The sequence below is a fragment of the Brienomyrus brachyistius genome, chromosome 17, assembly GCF_023856365.1.
Source record: "Brienomyrus brachyistius isolate T26 chromosome 17, BBRACH_0.4, whole genome shotgun sequence".
Lineage (NCBI taxonomy): Eukaryota > Metazoa > Chordata > Actinopteri > Osteoglossiformes > Mormyridae > Brienomyrus > Brienomyrus brachyistius.
This window is the reverse complement of record NC_064549.1, coordinates 9,295,396-9,312,074: the sequence shown is the minus strand read 5'-3', so window position 1 is coordinate 9,312,074 and position 16,679 is coordinate 9,295,396. Positions and strand designations below refer to the sequence as shown.

The following is a 16,679-nucleotide window of genomic DNA, read 5'->3' as shown; positions in this document are numbered from 1 at the left end:
TGTAAGACATATTATTTTTCCGCAAAATTAATTCATAATTAATCTTTTAAGAAAATTAATGACACCAGTCAATGAGTCCAGTTTCACCTTCATCAGTCTGAAGTCTATGCCTTTTTTTAATATGACATAAGAAAAATTTGACATTTGCGATTTCTGTCAATAATAATGAGCTGAATGGCACCACGTTTTCTATGCATTTAGCAATAGATTAAATTTCAAAATACTTATGCAAAATAGCCAAACCCATTTTAACAACTGCGCCCATGGCTGGACTGGGATTAAAAATCGGGGGGTGGAGGGGGCAATATTTCCTGGCCCACATCTCCATGAGCCCAGTATCAGACGGCCAGTTCAGCCTTGACTGGACCGATCACGCATATCAGCATTACTCATTTAAAACATCTACATACAGCTTTTCTCAAATAAGTTGTGGAAATTCCAATTCATTGTTTACTATAATTGGCTTATTATTAATATAATACAGGGTTAGGGGATTAGGAGGGATAGTGACAAAACACCATCCTGGACAGGATGCTGGCCCAACACGGGGCATACGTACGCACACACACACACACACACACACACACACACACACACACACACACTATCTGATAGCGTGGGCTAAGGATGCTTTTAAAGTGCAGGAAGAAACCCACCCACGCATTTTAACATAACCTTCACACACACAGAGTCCTCGGTGTTTGAGGGTGAGGAGACCACACTGCTACACACAGAGCCTCTGTAAAAAAGATTTAACGCCTAAAAGCAATTATTTTATTATAATAATTATTAGATTAGAAACTTTGTTACGTAGCTATTGTGTGTGTGTGTCCTTGCCTTGTGAACTGTGCGGCAGCACTCCCGCACTTTAGGCAAGTTATATATATATCACACATGAGTATATCAAAATATTTAGGATCACGTTTCATTAGACTATGGGAGGAAACTGACAAGGCTGGGGAGATGCATGCAGACGGCACGCACAGAAGCAACATCGGCAATTATGTCAGCGAGATTTATTTTTTTCGGATGCATGTAGTGAGAAGCACAAGGACTGATCTTTCATATTCTGCTGAAATCAATAAGAAGAGAACATTAATTCATGCGAGAAGAGTTATATCGTGGGCCAAACTGATTTATGGACACGTTTGTAGACTTTGGGGGCTGTAGGCGAAACATACAGTAGCTGCCCAAGGCGAGCCCAAAATCTGAAACTAGCGATATCTGGTCTGCACCTCTGCATGGAAAATGGGCCCGGTGTTAATGTGTCCGTCACGGTAGTATTCTGCCTCGCAAGATCTGAATTATCCGTCGCCATGCACAAGCCATGGCAGCCAGCGCACCAGCTGATAGCTACTAGTCGCCGGCAGAGAGCTTCTCGCGAACTTATTAAAAAAAACATAGAAACACAGATTATTTGGGTTGTAGAAGTAGCTCACATTATAAAAAAGGTTGGAGATCCTTACTGTAAGGTAATAAATTCAATTGCAATATGCATATACTGTTAGTATATTATTTATTAAAATAATGATATAGCTAAATGATCAAAGAGCAACAGAGATTTACTTATCTAAATGTAATGCATAAGAAAACAAGGACAGAATCTGAAGTAAGCAAAACCAGGTTCATCATTGTTAATCGTACTTTATCTTGTATAATAATAATAATAATAGTACCAACATTTAAACTTAATATCAAAACAGTCTCAACAAAATCATCTTTCTGCTGTTTCATACTAAGCTTTTAAATGTTTTGCTATGCAGAAAAATATACATTATGGCATAAAAGGAAAAAAATAATCGGTCCATCGTCAGAACAACAAAAATCAAAGCAACGGATTCCGGGAATGAAGGACAGTAACTGAATTTTTTTCTTTTTGTTTTTTGGGAAGTTTTACATTCATTGAAATTTTTCCAAAAAAAATAAAAAAAAACAGTACAACACATAGAAATAGACATGTACATACATATGTGTGTGTGTGTGTGTGTGTGTGTGTGTGTGTGTGTATGTATGTTTTTGCACTCTATCTGTATATAGTATCCAATAATAGAAAATGTCAGATGCAGCAAATTTACACAGTTGCGGACATAGTCCCTCCACCCTAACCATAACCCCCCCCCCCCCACACACACACACACACACACACACACACACACACACACACACACACACACACACACACACACACACACACACACACACACACACACACACACACACACAATGCTTTGTTATGAGGATGAACCGTATCGGTGTGACAGGTTTAAAAGGCGATGATGTGCACTTTAAACATGTTACGCCCTTGCGTCCGGCTTTCATTAAAAGACTGTTTCTTCCTCGCCACCGTGGCACATGAAAATCAGCCAAACGTTACGGCAAGTTGCCATTGACTTGGAAGGAGCGGATCTCTATTTCCGATTCGCCCGTCTCTCCAGTTTGCTGTATTCTGACGAATGGCCTTGCAGGGGCTGGAAGGGGGGGGCAGCACCAAGTGCAGGTAGTGGGCAAGAGAGAAAAGACGGTCACAGTAAATCACTGGCTAGAAATGCATACATATATCTGTAAGTATATTCATGATGAACTGTTAATATTACCATGTAGGTGTCATTCTGCTGGTTTTGGATTAGGTTCTGTCTGTCCGATGCTGGAAGAGAAGAGAAATTTTACTAAAATTTAATACCTATTTAAACATTAAAGAGTTATACATAGGATGACCAGATACTCCATGCCAGGCAGGACACTCTGAGCCAGGACAGGGTCTGTAAACTGTCATTTTAATTGAAAGGGCCTGGATTTCACTTAAGCACTGAGTTCTTGCTGTGTGCTGATTGGTCAGTCTGCTATACTCATACATGTGTCACTAATGTTAATGTGAAACAGCTGGACGAGTCTTTGAATCAAGGAAACAAACCAGTCAGAGCACAAGAAGACCTGAACTATTCAGCGAAGCACAGGAGCCCTTCGGGTTTCAAGGTGTTTGCAAAACCTGAAGCAACTTGAAATGTCCTCCCTGACATGGATTATCTGGTCACCATAATTATACGCCGCTTAGTACATTTAAATAACAAAAAAGCAGAACTAATCAAGGCTATCAACAACAGCAGGCAGGACTGGAGAAGCAAGCTGTCCATGAGCGTAAAACATTCACATTTAATTTTTTCAGCAGATGTGTTTATTCAAAGCAGGGTCAACCAGTCCCTTAGGAGGTCAGGGTCTGCTCAAGCACCCAATGGAGGAGGCACAACTGGTGATCTTCTAATCAAGGAAACAACATGCTAACCTGCTGAGCCACACATGTCCCCAGGCCAATAACACAACTGCCTTGTACCAAATAGACCGAGAATATAGCTGTTTACAGCTCATAGCACGTAATAAGGGCCCCGAACACACATCAGGCCCGACGTTTTTCACATAGGCATCGGCGACGGGCCGGGAAGCGGAGAGTCACCTTTGCTGTAGCTGCTCCCGTAGGCCCTCGCCTTGGGCTGCGAGACCACGAGGTAAACAGCTGCCCCGATAAAGAAGGTGGCCAGAATGTCCCCGATGATGAGACCCATTAAGGACCCTATGTCCAGCTGAATGCAGTTGTCACAAGCTTGGAAACAAACATAAAGCGACATGCGTGGTTATGGGCGGCAGCGAGCGGGCTGACATCAGGTTTGCTTCAGGACTCTAGCCTTAACTTTCATTAAGCCAGTGGTTTTCAAAGTCGGTCCTCGGGCCCCACTGCCCTGCTTGTTTTCTTGCTATCCCAGCCCCACACACAAATCCCAGCTGTCTTTCAGCTTCTGATCGACTGAACACACCTGATCCAGGTAATCAGCAGTGTGTAGGGTAGGGATAGCTGGAACACAAGCAGAGCAGTGGGGTCGGAGGACCGAGTTTGAGAACCACTGCATTAAGCACAGTAAATCACTTAAAAACATTAAGATGTCTGGAATATAATATGGAAGCATAAATCAGGGCCGTGCAGAGACTTTCGAGGGGCAGATTTAATACCCCCCCCCCAACACTCAGTCTATAACGGACGATAAGACAAGTTACCAGCTGTCAGTAAGTCAAAACTGTTTAACAACAAGATCCACGGTACTTACTTCGGAATTTAACGAGTATCGTCACATTTGTACTATCAGATATACAATGGTATTCTCCTGAGGCAGCATCATTGTAGTCCAGCACAAGTGTAGTACTCTCTTCACTGCCAATGGGACTCACCCATTTCTTCCCATTTTTACATTTGAGCTTAATTTTATCATAATGATCCTCTGCTTCAATTTCCGAACCTGCCAATAGACAAAGACAGTTTAAATGGGGACATCTACTCATCCTCTACTTTAACGTAATTAGTTACTATAGGCAGTTTACTAGGCTTTGTATGCTTGTGATAAACAGGTTATTTCTACGTAAAATGATTACTGCAATGACTGCTCTGACGTTAATTAGAAATTCGGCGCTTTCATTTTTTCCTTCTAAAAGCAGTAATCAGCAGTACTGATTAGTCGATTCATACTCAATTAATATTATCAATAATCTTACTGTTTATTTGTACTGAAATGTTCAATTAACATTTTCATCCATTGTACTGTATCATATTGATGTGTGCCTCTAAATTCCTGTCAGACGTATTGTTGATATTCAGCTTTACGTAAAATTTCATATACATTGTAAAATTGTCTAATTCCGTTCACAATCACAATGACAATCCTGACTGCACTTATGGTGCAGCTGAGAGCTGGAGTTTGCATCAAACCCCATGACAACATGCGCTAGTTCACTTTCCAAGGCTGTATGGCTTTCTTCCTGTGTGTGTCTTTGCTTACGAGGCATAAAATTGTTGAAATTGTACAAACTAAATGAAATGCAAATACATACCTGTCTGTGATTCTGGGAAGAAGATGGGGGAAAAAAAGATTTTTCAGATATTAGCAACAATATCACCTTTCAGAGTGAAAAATGAACATACAAGAGTTACAGTCTATTCAAGCAGGGAGAAGGAAAAAAATACATTTATACTCAAGGTCAGAGAAATAGGAGGATTTTCCCCGACTGGCCAGCATATCTGCCCTGTAATATTACTTACCAGTTATGTCCCACATAAGAAAAAACACCGTGATAAGGAAAATACTTCTCCTCATTTTTGTGTTCCCTCCCTCTTCGTCCAAAGAACTCAGGAATAAGTTTCCTGTGAAATTTAAAACGATAATCATGATCACTGTTGTGTTCACCAGGTGCCTGCGTGAGCATCACGGGGGGGGGGGGGGGCTCCGCTCGCTGGCAGAGCAGGCCGCAAGAAGCGTGCCGCCATTTTCTCTCCGTCTTCCATTTTGAGATTCTGGTTTCCCCCGTTCCAAAGGATCGGCTCTTTCACAGCGTCACGCTTTCATTTAAAAAACAAGCTAACAGCCACACAAGTCTAAAGTAAAAATTAGATTCAACTAATAATGGTTTTGTACTTTATAAAAAATCTGGAGCCAATATCAAAACATTTCCAAAATTTTGCAGTTACCCAATTTCTAAATAGGCAAATATATGCACGATATGCACTAAAGACATCCAGTTATTCATAATTTACAAAACAATATTTTTATACACTATTAATTTAAAAATTTTGCAGTCTCACATTTGCTTTAGTCAAATGCTATGTGCTGTAAGCAAAAAAACAGACGTACTTTTGAAAGAGATCCCATACATTTTTACTTAATGAGTATGAACACATCCTTTTGCTAAACATCTATAATCAATCAATACATTCTAGCATAGAAGCATGACATCTCTAACTCTGAAAATGTCCCATGAACAAGTGCTGCAAATATTAAAACACCTAATTCCATCACATAAAAAAATATATAAATGTCTATTTAATACAATTGGCCAATATACTCAATGCATCAGTCAGTGCTGCTATAGATTTCCACAGACTTCTTAATACTTAATTACTTAATACTTAATACTCAATGTTTCACATAATAGATGCGTTGATATCTTGTGTCCAACGTTAATAATCTATTGGACATTTTTTACCGCTATTCCTGTCTCGCGGGCATAATCATGGCTGCCTTCTTCTTCTGAGAAAGGGGCCGTGTACCTTAGAAATCCAGGTTTTGTTCCCGCACTTTTAGGTGGAATCACAAGATGCCTGCTGGTGACGCTCGGAGCTCGAGGGCAGCCTTTCAGAGTGAGGTCGCCTCTGGGTGAATCGACCCGCCTGCTGTCTGCCTGCCTGCCTGCCTGCCGACTGGTAGTCTGTACAGGGTTGTCTGCCTCTGCGCGTCTCTACATCCGCAATGTCAACTGCTTGGCGGAAACGTGAAAATGACAATAACAAAACATGGCGAGGGGGAGGCCGAGGGAGGTGGGCGGTGGGGGGACTGTGACTCTTTATCTCCATCAGTGAATTTAGGCCAACCTCCAATTCCCAGAATGTGCCTTGTGTCATTGTCACCCTCCTAACATATTTCACTATATTGTGGGCCAGAGGTGGAAATTTCAGGTCCAGAAATTAAAAATCCAGACCAAGATTCTGTTTCAACCAACCAGTTGAGTGTGACTGTGACTCTTCATACTCAATTGGTTGGTGGAAACAAAATCTTGGTCTAGATTTGTACTTTCTGGACCTGAAATGTCTGCCCCTGTTGTGGAGGCCTTGTTATGACTTCGGACCCCCAAAATCCCTGAGTGTCCCCATGGTTCATAGCTCTCCTGACTTTACCTTCAACCAGCCCACACACATCTGACACCCCGGAGTCTCCCACCGAACATAGAGAGCAGCAGCAAGAACAAAAAAAAAAGAAACCTGACAGAAGGTCCCACAAGCTGCTTCCTGCCAGGTAACGGTAGAACCACCATGACCTACAACTGGCACCTGTCTTTTACGTACGATGCAGGCACACACACACACACACACACACATGGGTGCATTTCTGTCTTTGTGGGGACTTTCCATTAACATTCAGTTTACGGTAACGAACGACCTGCCGACTGTGACTCCGTTGTCCCGTAACCCAACCCCACAAGTCAAAGCAGATGAGAAGAACACATCTCAAGTAACTTCTCACAGTATCATCATAACTCATCCTGTATAAAATTACGTCGTGTCATCTTCATGCCCTCAGCACTGGCACCCAACACAACAGCAAACAGTGGAAACTGACTCAGTATCCATGCACTGCGTCTCCTGCCTGGTACACAGCTGTACCCCCCCCCCCCCCCCCCACCCCACCAATAGTGTCTCTTGTGCTGCTCATTCTACTCATTTTTGTTATTGATTTCTTCCACTTGGGACGTTGACAGCGATCAGTCAGCAAAAACAGTGTATTTGTCCTCATATTTATTGTATCATATACACATATCGTCCCAGTTATGTACTTCAGCATTCACAGTATAATACCTCTTATATATAAATATATTATTTGACATCATACACAGAATTATATACACGTAACATTCCACAAAGAAACAGGAAGTCTGGAGAAGGCTGTGCTGCGGTCAGCGTGTATACATACTGACCCAAAAAGTACATAACCAAGCCCTTTATGTCTTTTTATTGAAGTATGGTTAAAATGTCGGATCCTGGACCAAAATGAGTACTCAGGGTAGAGACTGACGCTGCACTCTTAATAACTAATGGAAAGGGGGTTAGGCAAACAAAGCAGCGTTCATGCATAGACGACCCGCAGTTACTTACTAAACTGCTCCCCCTGGTGGTGGTGTTGTTGCATTGAATGCCGAACATAGGACTGATCACAGGAGGACGCTTTGACTAATGTATCTCTTCATCTCCAGCTTTGGGCTTATTGATCACTCCATCGTTTAACTCTGATGAGGAGCCAGTGCTCCTGGTCCTGATTGTTTGGAGTGATTAGTCATTTTGCAGGTCTTCTTGAATACTGGGTATTCCGGTTGAGGTGCTTTCAGAGCCAAACTTCATCGCTACTCACGCTGTTGACCTTGTAAATGTAGCCCACCATAGGGAATCTGGAAAACCCTGGACGGGATCACATGAGCACACACAGAATTTAGGCCCCAGGAATGAACTCTGGGAAACGTAGTTATTAAACAGGTAATCATTACATACGAGGCACTCATTAAACATTTTTAAATGTATTACAGATGTATACAGAGTTACCTGACACACAGCAGAGGGTGACTTGGAGTGCATTTAAAAACACCTTCACATGCACTGACATTTGGTTTACACATTTGTATTTAAAGACAAAATGAAATTAATAAAGTACTTTCTTCTCCCAATATTATTTTTTTCCATTTAGTTTCTGTTAATTTTAAATGTTGTTACACGCCTGTGACGTTAAGTAACGTTAGTCGGAATTAAAGATTATTATCGCATATTGAGTTACTACTATGCTTTACCTGGCTGGCACTACATGTGCGGTATGAAAAAATGTATCAGCTGCCATCTGACCAATCAGTTTCCATAACAGAACAGTGCTGCACTATACGCCTAGTTAAAATGGCAGAAACATTCACATGTCAGTACAGGTCAGCTGAGAGTCTCGGGAGGACAGAGTTTCGGGTTCACTTAAGAGTCCGTTCTAACCCTGTGTCAGTGTAACAGGAAGGTGGACATGCAGAGAAGATCAAATTCGGCGAACCTTTGGCAGCGTAGGCAGCCAACAAGTCGCACCCGTCGTCGTCGGCCTGTTTCTGCATTGGACCTGCACTGGAATCCCCCATCCCTGCTGCAAAAATGGGAGAGGCCAACAAGGGTCAGCGCGTCCTGCCTGCCTGCTCAGCCACCCCCCTTTCTACTGTATGGTGGTACTGCCCATCAGGTCTTCCTGCTTTTTTATTTTTTTGAATACTTTATTGTGAATTCCACCTATGCCATCTTGCTCTCCATGAGACACACAGACAGGTGTGAACAAGCTTGGAGGTCATGTCACAGGATCAGAGTTCCTGTCAGAGCTACTGTTTCGGGGGGGGGGGGGGGGGGGGGGTCATGCACTGGGGCCCAGAGGCGGCATCAGCCTGCTGGCCCCGGGATTTGTACCAAAAATCTGCCGAATTGCAGGCACAGAGTCTTAACTTGGTGAGCTACACACTACCCCACCCCGGCCTTCTTAATCACAGGGAAAGGAAGGTCACCTTTGCAGAGGGCGCTGTGCTCATTGAGCTGCAGGTTAGAAGGTAGGGACATGTTCTCCCGGGGCAGAATAACATGGTCCAGCTGCATCTGGTCAGATTCACTGCTGCAAGGACACACAGAGAGACAGACAGACACAGACAGAGAGACAGACAGACACAGAGAGACAGACAGACAGACAGACACAGAGAGACAGACAGACACAAAGAGACAGACAGACACAGAGAGACAGACAGACACAGAGAGAGAGACAGACAGACACAGAGAGAGAGACAGACAGACACAGAGAGACAGACAGACACAGAGAGAGAGACAGACAGACACAGAGAGACAGACAGACACAGACAGACAGACACAGAGAGAGAGACAGACAGACACAGAGAGAGAGACAGACAGACACAGAGAAACAGAGAGACAGACAGACACAGAGAGACAGACAGACACACAGGCAAGGAAATGACAGAAGAGGATCCGTGTTACTTTGGCAAGGTTTCATTGCTGTTCTGTATAAAACAAGACTAAATAAACTGAAGTGTAATAATGCTCACCAAGCCACAAAGACACCATTTATCACATATATTTTATAAATAAAGTGATCAGTTTACGTTATTTCATGCCATAGGTGCCATTCTACTATTTATGCAAAATGCAATTAAATACTACATATAAATTGTGTCAATTTTATTAAAGAACCTTTTATTATTTGACTATATATAATGTCACCCATGATGTTCTACTTCTGAAAGTGACTATTTTTGGGTCTTGCAAAGTAGGATTTGTTTATATGACTAATCATAAATGCAAAAAAGGCTTTTTTTATTATCATAAGACAACAACAAAGCAGCAATAAACTATATAAACTGGAAGCCATACAACCCACGTTAAAAGTGGCGCCAAGTGAAATTTATTTTAATTGATGTTTTGCTCAGACAAACAAGTTTGTCAACTTAGTCTATATAGAAAATAAGACGGAGCTCAAGGCCCTCATCTAAAATCACAGTCACTAAATGTCATTAAAAGCTTAGTCATTACGGGCTGATGGAGGGGGGTTGGGGGGTTTTTTTCCCACGGATTAGCCACCCCCCACTACAGGAGATAATGTGGGTATTCGATTTCATGAAGTTCCAGAGACAGTAAACGTCAATTTCCTAAAGGTTGAAGTCAGAGTCCTTCTGACACTATTTAAACAAACCGTAACAACCAAAGCGTTTCTCCACTACCAGCAGGCAAACGACCTACACATTTCAGCCCCAGCATTAATAGGTTTGATATCTCAACACATTTACATTAAATATCAACAATTACACACTGAAACGCGTCATTTTTGGCACATTTAGAAAGAGTGGTTTTCAATACGTGGTATTTAATATAAGCTTAATGTATACACTGGTTGAAATTTGATTCGTATAAAATTATTTCACATTAAAATAGGAAATAATTAATTTCGCAATGTATTTATATTGTGTAGAAATGTATGGTTATAAAATGCACATTGAGAAGCGTTTGTAATCGTTAGAATTTCTTGCAGGGAAGCTCACCTCTTCCGGATCGTCATCTCCACTGGTTCGTCTGAAATCAACACAAGACCATGCATTTTGAACTCAGACAAACCTCATTCCTTCATTTTGTAACTGCACAGTAGATGAGACTCCACTGTATATTTGCCCCCCCCCCCCCCCCTTACCTATTTTTTTCCCCTTGTTTTTGTGCATCAGGAAAAATAAAAGCAGGGTGAGGATGAGGAGCGTCACAAACCCAACAGCGCCCCCTGTCACAATTCCCAGCAATGGCACCTCCACTCGGGACTGCAGGAATTCTAGACCAGGGAGTCAGAAGGTTAGGAAAGCTGAAAGATGCACCAAGGGATTGCAGTAAACAATGGCAGAAGTGCTTATGAATTTGAAGGACCTGCAAGCGTGAGGTTGCTCTGGGCAGAACCCAAACTATTGCTGGCATTGAAGGAGACATTTCCTGTTAGGCTGCTGGGAGACACACGCAGCGTGTGATTGGTCAGCCAGGGGTAGCTGTGTGAGTCCAGGATGAAGAAGTCAGAGGTGTTGGCCACCGGCCGCCCGGCCTGGTCCACCCAGGTTATGGTGGCAGGGGGATTGGAACGTACCAAAGCAAACAAAACTAGGGATAGGCCAGGGTCTGAGGTCTCACTGTAATGGGCATTTACTCGCAAAATCTCCGGCTGATCTGTACAGGCAGGTAAAAGCACAAGAAGAAAAGGGGGGTGAGTATGTTGCTTTTTCGTCTTACTGCAGTTGCAACAGCTGAAATATAAAATGCCCTAATGTGGTCCATATGTAATACATACACTGAGACAGGTTTCTCTAAACATGAATATGCACTATTATATACAGTTAAGCCTTCATTGGTTACATATAGCATCCATCCATCCCTACCACTTAGCCAGTGATGGGTTACGGTGAACCTGAAGCCTAGCCCAAGTAGGACAGGGCACGAGTCAGGGGACACCCCAGGAGGGATGCCAGGCTATCACAGGGCACGTGGCAGGGGACACCCCAGATCGGATGCCAGGCCATTGCAGGGCACATGGCCGGGGACATCCCAAACCGGTGCCAGGCTATCACAGGGCATGTGGCAGGGGACACCCCAGGAGAGATGCCAGGCCATCTCAGGGCTCACACTCACACTACAGGTCATTTTAGAGAAAACAATTCTGTTAAACTACATTCATTTGTTTCACATCTACAAATAATCTCTTACACGTCTTTTTTGTGGTACAGTCAGGGGCATTGGAGGGGCACAGATACCCCATTAGATTCAAGGGCCCCAGCACTTTACAGGGGCCCTTGAATGTGTAAAATTATACATAAAACTGAGACTCTTTCAGGGGACCCAAAATTTGTAGGTGCGCCCCTGGGCACAGTGGTGCAGTGTGTATCACATCCAGAGTAGAGGGTTCAAATCTCGCTTCAGGCTGTGTAGATGTGGAGTTCATGTTCTCCACGTGTTTGTGTGTTCCCTCCCATGACACAAACATATTATTAAAGCAAATCAGGGTCTAATTTGCTGGTAGTATGCAAGAGTATGAGCACATGACCTGAGATGGACCTGCATCCTGGCCATAGTGTTCTCTCATGCCCTTGGCTTCCTATAATAGGATGCAGGCTGTACAGCAGAAGTGGTTTATGGAATATAGATGGATCGTTTCTTTTCTAGTGAATTTTAGTAACATCCTTATTCATTTTGGACTGACGAAATCTAGAACCTGCTCTGGAATCCATGGGGTGAAGTTCACCATTCGTGCATTAGTCCATCAGAAGGACAGACACTGATTAGAATTTAGATGCACCAGTTTTCAGGAACCATATATTTGGTGATTGTGAAAGGCAGCTGGAAAACCCAGAGCAAACCCAGACAAGCAAAGCTGGAAGCTCCAGATTCTGCAGGCAGATGACTCTGAGGGTCTGTGAAGACCCGCAAAATTCCAGGCGCAGAGCCTGAGCCGCGGAGCTCAACTCACACTGGACGTTGAGCACGACCGTGGCGTTGTAGCTAATGCCAGTGCGGGGGTGAGAGGCCACACACACCAGCTCTCTGTCCCATTTCCTGGCATGTAGGGTGAACGTGCTAGTTTGCGTAGATCCCACTTGCGGGGCCCGTGGCCCTCCATGTGAGGTCGCCACCAGCTGCTCCACGGTATCGCCTTCAGGGTGCTTTTGCCTCTCCCCATTCAGGTACCAGGTGAGCAGGTGAGGATGTCCAGTGCTCGAGCCCTCTGATTGGCAGTTAAAGCGGTGGGTGGCATTCTCCTTCAGTGTCAGTGCAGAGTGCATCTGCCCATCGATTTTAGGGGTGAGTTCAATCGCATCTGATTGTTTGACAAAAGGGAACAGTATCAGACACAACTGAAAAATGCTAAATAAGAGCTGAACCTGTTTCAGTAGCAACCTTCTTTGTTATTTCATGAAATATTTCAGCAATGTCGTCCACGCGCATCTATACAACCACGTCGGCTCCTCACCAGCTGGAAAGTAGGCCCAGGTGTATAGAAACAGAACAGCCAAGGTGGGGCCACGGTTCTGACCCAGAAGCAGCATGGCGAGTTCTGCAGGACCGCGCGGCCTCAGCGACCTGCACGGAGGCGTACAGACAGACAGACAGACGGGACATAACGAGCTGGACACGAGCAAAACAGCGGGCAGGCAGTCAGAGAGAGGCAGCACACTGCAGTGACAGACCGTAAGTAATATAGGAAGATAAGGACGCCACACACACACACACACACAAACACAAACACACACACAAACAAACACACACACACACAAACACACACACACACAAACACAAACACACACACACACACACACACACACACACACACACACACACACAGTTCAATCCGAAATGGCTCTCCTGGAATCCGAACGCTGTAAAGCTTCCCTCCTCTAGCATCGTTGAGACAAACAAGCCTGTCGGGGCTTCAGCCGCAAAGTGAAATCTGTTTACGGTATCATGTGTCGTGCAGCTCTACCAAAGGGGGAACCGCTGTCCTGCGTGAAAACGATAAAATAAATGAAGCCGAACTGAAACACGGATTCAAGCTGCCAGCCTAGAGGATTCCGACACTCAGGAAGATGAAATCAATTCCCCTAATTAGAAGCTAAGCGGTAATGATCAGCAGGGCTGGAGGTGATGCCGTTATAAACAAATGAAAGAGATGCACATTTAATAGGGCGGTTCAGAGAAAAAAACACACACACACTATGCGAGTTGTACTGTAAATGAACACACATACTTACAGTTACTGCTTGCTCTAGACCCCATCTGTGGTACATTACCTGTGCACCTTCTACAGAGGGAGATTCTCTGCTTGCCCACTTCCCCGCATACCTTCTCCTTCATGCAACGACCCACTTCCCACCTCGAACAGCTGACGCAGGCAGTCATGCTGTTGCCACACACTCAAAAAAAAAGGGGAGGGGGGGGAGTAGAGAGGAGCGCGTATCCGTAAGGGCTGCTCCGCTCTCGTCTAAGTTTAGCCATGACCCATTAACAATCACCGGGGCCGCGGAAAGGATGAGCTGCCTGTCAAGGCCCAGGGGAATCAGGAAAGCAATTTCCTGTCACCATCCTCCGCCCTTTAACAGATAAACTCACAGGGTTACACCTGGGGCTCTACTGCTTTGGCCTGAAGAGGCACTGCAGTGCAGATTTGAGCAGGCAGAAGCAGCTGCTTCCAGAGAGGTGCAGTGGTGAGGAAGGGGAATTTCAGTGGTGGGACGAGGACATCGTTTTCCCGTTTGTGCAGCACTCGTGCTCCAAAGGACACGGTCGACGCTAAAATCACAAAGTTATCAGAGATGCTTATGTATCATTTACCTATTTCTTTTTAACTGTCATTCATTTAAATTAGTTTTTCCTTCACAATATCTTCCACAAATTTTCATCTTTCATAAACAACAACATGATTGGCTTGACGGGAAATTACATATAACTGGAATGTACATAAGGGAATCCGGGGTATTTGTAATTCTTTTCAATTTACCTTTCATATCGACCTCTGTCCATGCAGAGCACAGTACCTTAATTCGAGTGACATCATTACATTTTCACATTGGCACGTTTCTTCTTCGGAAATAAAAAAAAAATCAGTTGACAGGACCATCACTTAATTGACTGATTATATAACAACTGTTATCTGCACATTCACTCAGTTTTCTTCTCTTTTCCGCAAAGTGTGTACAGTGATGGTGAGCACCGTGTTTAGCTACGCGCTGTAAAAGCCTCATTTCACATATTCCTCCAGTCGCACTCGACAGGACCATCGCACGACACGCGAAATGTGGACACACACGCACACACACGCTCGCCTCTTACACATGGCTTGGGACTCACTTTACACGTTTACTTTTTCAATTATTACTTTATTTATATATATTTATTAATCTTAGTTTGGTTGGTATTTTTGTCGCACTTCAGTATTTTCGTAGTTCAACGAAACAAAACAAAAATAATGAAGAATACATACAAAACACAGAACGAGAAACAAAGTGGGTACAGAATGGAGGGGGGGTGGGGGGCCGGGGGGGGTAGACAGGGTACATACATGCCCCACCAGGGACAAAAGGAACGAATCAGAAGGCGAAGTGGGGGTAGCCCAGATGAGGAGAACCTGACAAAGGCTTGGTTCAAATCCCACACCCCCCCCCCCCCCCCGAGGCCATTCTCAAATACAGAGCTGGCACCTGGAGTACAGCAGCTGCACACTGGATAGCAGATGGGCTGGCACCACCTGGTGTACAGCAGCTGCGCACTGGATAGCGGACGTGGATGAATGCTCAGCTTCCAGTGTCCCTTCGCGGGGATGCCCGTCTTCCAGAGGGTTCCAGTTTGTACGAGACACACCAGTGAGCAGGAGAGGTGACAGGGCGTAGTCGGGCTGGCCATGGCGGAGAGGGAAGCTGAGCGAAGGCCTACCAGTTTGGCGACAGTTTGGGAGGCAGGCCCTCGTCACAGGAGCAGAGCCGCGCAGGCAGGTGGGATGAGGGGGCGTGTCTTAGCCTGACAGTCCTGTGCGATTTTTGAGCAAAAGTCGGCAGCCCATCTTTCGGGTAATAGAAAAAATGACAAGCTGACTTACAAGGTGACTTATAAGGGCTGGGATCCGGGGCGGGAGGGTGGAACAATTACGATTACCAAGTTCACCAGTGGGGGAAGAGGAGAGAGTCAGGCAGGTGGGCAGGTCTTAACAGTCTACCACGGACCACGATCTTGATTGGTTCTCATCGTCATGATCATCAAAACACCATGACCCAGACAACAAGCCCATTTAATACACGCCCCACCCCCCACACAACAGGTGAAACACTGCCCTGCACACATCAGTGATGTCAAGAAGTGAGATCGTTGAAATGATTACAAATTACACCCTCCACTTCAAGTGTCAAAAAAAAATACAAATTAAGACAACAACAAAAATCATTAAGAACAACAATTATCACTTATGGATTCTTACGAAGAGGATCTCTTTTGCCTCATCCCCCTCAAATTTTCCTCTTTAGGCAAAAAAAAAAACCCAAACATACAAATAATGTCAATAATATAACAAAAAAATGCCCCCCCCCCACAGACACAAACAAATTTGATATAAACAGACACTGCCACTGTGGTCTATACATGGCGTTTCTGTACAAGATAAAGAAAGTCTGTTGACAACTACCCACAATTCCACATGTCACAACGAGGAACGAGGGGAAAACAGGGATGGAGGGGTCCTAAGTGTGCATGAGACAGAGGAAGATGACGGGGGGGGGGGGGCGTGACTAGAAGGAAGGAGATGTGGGGAGAGGAGAGGGTGAGAAAGGAGAAAGAGAAAGGCTGGGAGGAAAGGGCGAAGAAAGGCTGGGAGGAAAGGGCGAGAGAGGGAGAGAAATCGCTTGAACCAAAAGTGCAGAATTACATAAGTCAACATAACAAAAATGTTCACTTTCTTTGCAACACAGAATGTTTTTTTTCCTTTAATAATTATCATTATAATCATAATAACAATAAACTTTTTTTTTGTACGGAAAACAGTAATAACAATAATAGTAACAATAATGATCAT

The 16,679-nt window shown here is 44.1% G+C and overlaps 2 protein-coding genes across 5 annotated transcripts; both read right to left on the bottom strand.

The window, feature by feature from the left end:
* Window positions 1-1,499: 1,499 nt before the first annotated feature.
* On the bottom strand, window positions 1,500-4,856 carry LOC125711791 (T-cell surface glycoprotein CD3 gamma chain-like). Its single transcript, XM_048981093.1, has 4 exons — window positions 4,095-4,856; window positions 3,449-3,595; window positions 2,595-2,644; window positions 1,500-2,468 (listed from the first exon to the last, which is right to left on the bottom strand). Exons 1-4 carry the CDS (start codon window positions 4,324-4,326, stop codon window positions 2,409-2,411), a joined length of 489 nt encoding a protein of 162 aa, XP_048837050.1. The 5' UTR covers window positions 4,327-4,856; the 3' UTR covers window positions 1,500-2,408.
* Window positions 4,857-7,234: 2,378 nt separating this feature from the next.
* On the bottom strand, window positions 7,235-16,449 carry LOC125711780 (transmembrane protein 25). 4 transcript variants are annotated; one of them, XM_048981073.1, is made up of 9 exons: window positions 13,873-16,449; window positions 13,095-13,204; window positions 12,594-12,941; window positions 11,009-11,299; window positions 10,785-10,916; window positions 10,639-10,669; window positions 9,103-9,206; window positions 8,610-8,696; window positions 7,235-7,984 (listed from the first exon to the last, which is right to left on the bottom strand). In XM_048981073.1, exons 2-9 carry the CDS (start codon window positions 13,168-13,170, stop codon window positions 7,911-7,913), a joined length of 1,143 nt encoding a protein of 380 aa, XP_048837030.1. In that variant the 5' UTR covers window positions 13,171-13,204; window positions 13,873-16,449; the 3' UTR covers window positions 7,235-7,910. The 4 variants fall into 4 exon arrangements, with proteins under 4 accessions (XP_048837030.1, XP_048837028.1, XP_048837029.1 ...); XM_048981071.1 differs by having other exon boundaries at window positions 13,095-13,249; window positions 13,912-16,449; XM_048981072.1 differs by having other exon boundaries at window positions 13,912-16,449.
* Window positions 16,450-16,679: the final 230 nt, after the last annotated feature.

Coding starts and splice junctions, on each gene's coding strand:
- LOC125711780 (XM_048981073.1), bottom strand. CDS start 13,170: ATGCTGCTTCTGGGTCAGAACCGTGGCCCCACCTTGGCTGTTCTGTTT. Junction 12,942..13,094: donor CTGGGCCTACTTTCCAGCTG/GTGAGGAGCCGA, acceptor TCAAACAATCAG/ATGCGATTGAACTCACCCCT. Junction 10,917..11,008: donor GAGCAACCTCACGCTTGCAG/GTCCTTCAAATT, acceptor TCCCTGGTCTAG/AATTCCTGCAGTCCCGAGTG.
- LOC125711791 (XM_048981093.1), bottom strand. CDS start 4,326: ATGAGTAGATGTCCCCATTTAAACTGTCTTTGTCTATTGGCAGGTTCG. Junction 3,596..4,094: donor GATACTCGTTAAATTCCGAA/GTAAGTACCGTG, acceptor TTTGTTTCCAAG/CTTGTGACAACTGCATTCAG. Junction 2,645..3,448: donor CGGGAGCAGCTACAGCAAAG/GTGACTCTCCGC, acceptor CTTCTCTTCCAG/CATCGGACAGACAGAACCTA.